The sequence below is a fragment of the Plasmopara halstedii genome, assembly GCF_900000015.1.
Source record: "Plasmopara halstedii genome assembly, contig: Scaffold_430, whole genome shotgun sequence".
NCBI classification, from domain to species: Eukaryota; Oomycota; class Peronosporomycetes; order Peronosporales; family Peronosporaceae; genus Plasmopara; species Plasmopara halstedii.
Genome location: NW_020187350.1, coordinates 431089 through 432647, shown reverse-complemented (window position 1 = coordinate 432647; position 1559 = coordinate 431089). Strand labels below are relative to the sequence as shown.

Sequence of the window (1559 nt, the reverse complement as noted above, 5' to 3'; positions counted from 1 at the left end):
CAATCAATGGACTGCTTACTCTTTTCGGGTACGTCATGTGTTAAAAAAATAAATTGAACAGCATGAAGATTTCTAATTGTCTCGTCTACTAGTTACATACCTGGAATTGTTCACGCTGTGTATATCATTTGCGTGGGTTAGTAACGCCAACGTACCCGACTGACCATAACTGTAACGTCGTAACTCTACTAAAACCCACAAAAGCAGTTAGCAAGTTTCATTTTAACTTCATCTATAATCGCGTCAGCGCGAACATCAAGATCATGCCACAAGCTCAAGACAGATGCAGGACCAATGATTGAAGCCACAGCGTAGAAACGATCTCTATCAATGTCAGTTGAGTCTGAATACGAGGCATCAAGTAGTAAAGAGCCACCACCCGAAGCATTTACCTCACGGACTAGTCGCCTAGTCAGTTCATTCATGTCGACATGATGATGGTGGCGTAGCATCGTCTCGTCCAATGCTGATGTAGGACACGTAAGGCGGAAGGAAATTGTCGTTGCTTGATCAGGTGAAGCAATTATTTCAAACCGCTTGTCTCTTTCAAACAGTTTCAGAATTGGCTCACGACATGACATATCTAAATGATTTGTCAAGGTTACCAAATTTGTCGTTAAACTTTCAAGAGCTTGAGCCTTATCAAATCGCTCTTTGGAATCGTCACGAGAACTATTCAACCCAATGACAACAAACTGCGTCTTCCGTGTCGCAAGCCACGTGCCAGTGTTCTCAACTTCTAGTCGTCGCATTCCACTCAATTACATTACAGATCAATATCTTGGCAACTCGGCAATGTAGAATACTCCTTTTGCGCGTAGTGTGCCTTTCGGTAGATGGTGCTGAATCCAATTGTGAAAGGTGGCAAGTGGCATCGGTTTTGTTCGCTCAAAAGCCACAGAAGCAAATGCCGGCAACGATTCGGAGTGACGTTCCACTTCTTCCAACCTCGGCTATTCTCCACTCTTAAACGACTAGCCCCGGGTTTGATCGAATTATTCCATGCACTAAGACCTGTATTCCATTGCCCTTGCACCTTTTCATGACTGATTCCACCATTAAATACGTCCTCTGGTGGTGCAATATCCAGCACATGAGGTAAATACACTTGGCTATGATTTGTCTCGTACAATCGAGCATTAGGCGCATATTTTTCGATCACTTTTCTTGCAAATCTTAGTTTCGTCAAGTCTAGCAAGTCTACTTTATTCAGTAAGACCACGTCTGCGCATTGAAGCTGCCGAATAGCTACAGCACAAAGTTCCACCCCTTGCATCGTATCTGGAGCCAACGCATCTCCATCCACAACTGTTACTACAGAGTCCAAACGCGCGCGCGTCATCTTGCCAAAGTTCTCCTCTACAGCTGCTACTAACTGGGTTGGGTCTGTAGTTCCGCTAGTCTATATAACAAAGTAGTCGACGAGGTCAAGTGCCGTAGAGTTATCCTCCTCGCTTATAATCTTCCACACAACGTTCTTAAAATCATGTAAATTACCATCTAGATCTGCTTTGAGTTCGAAGAGCTTGTTAGTGCTCTTATTATTTTGATCAGCCACC

General features: G+C 43.8%; 1 protein-coding gene across 1 annotated transcript; it reads right to left on the bottom strand.

The window, feature by feature from the left end:
* Positions 1–261: 261 nt before the first annotated feature.
* PHALS_09676 (P-loop containing nucleoside triphosphate hydrolase) lies at positions 262–1342 on the bottom strand (the record flags this gene model as incomplete). The annotated part of the gene is made up of 3 exons (XM_024724975.1): positions 262–324; positions 393–739; positions 949–1342. The coding sequence occupies 3 exons, from the start codon at positions 1340–1342 to the stop codon at positions 262–264; spliced, it is 804 nt and encodes a 267-aa protein (XP_024575798.1).
* Positions 1343–1559: the final 217 nt, after the last annotated feature.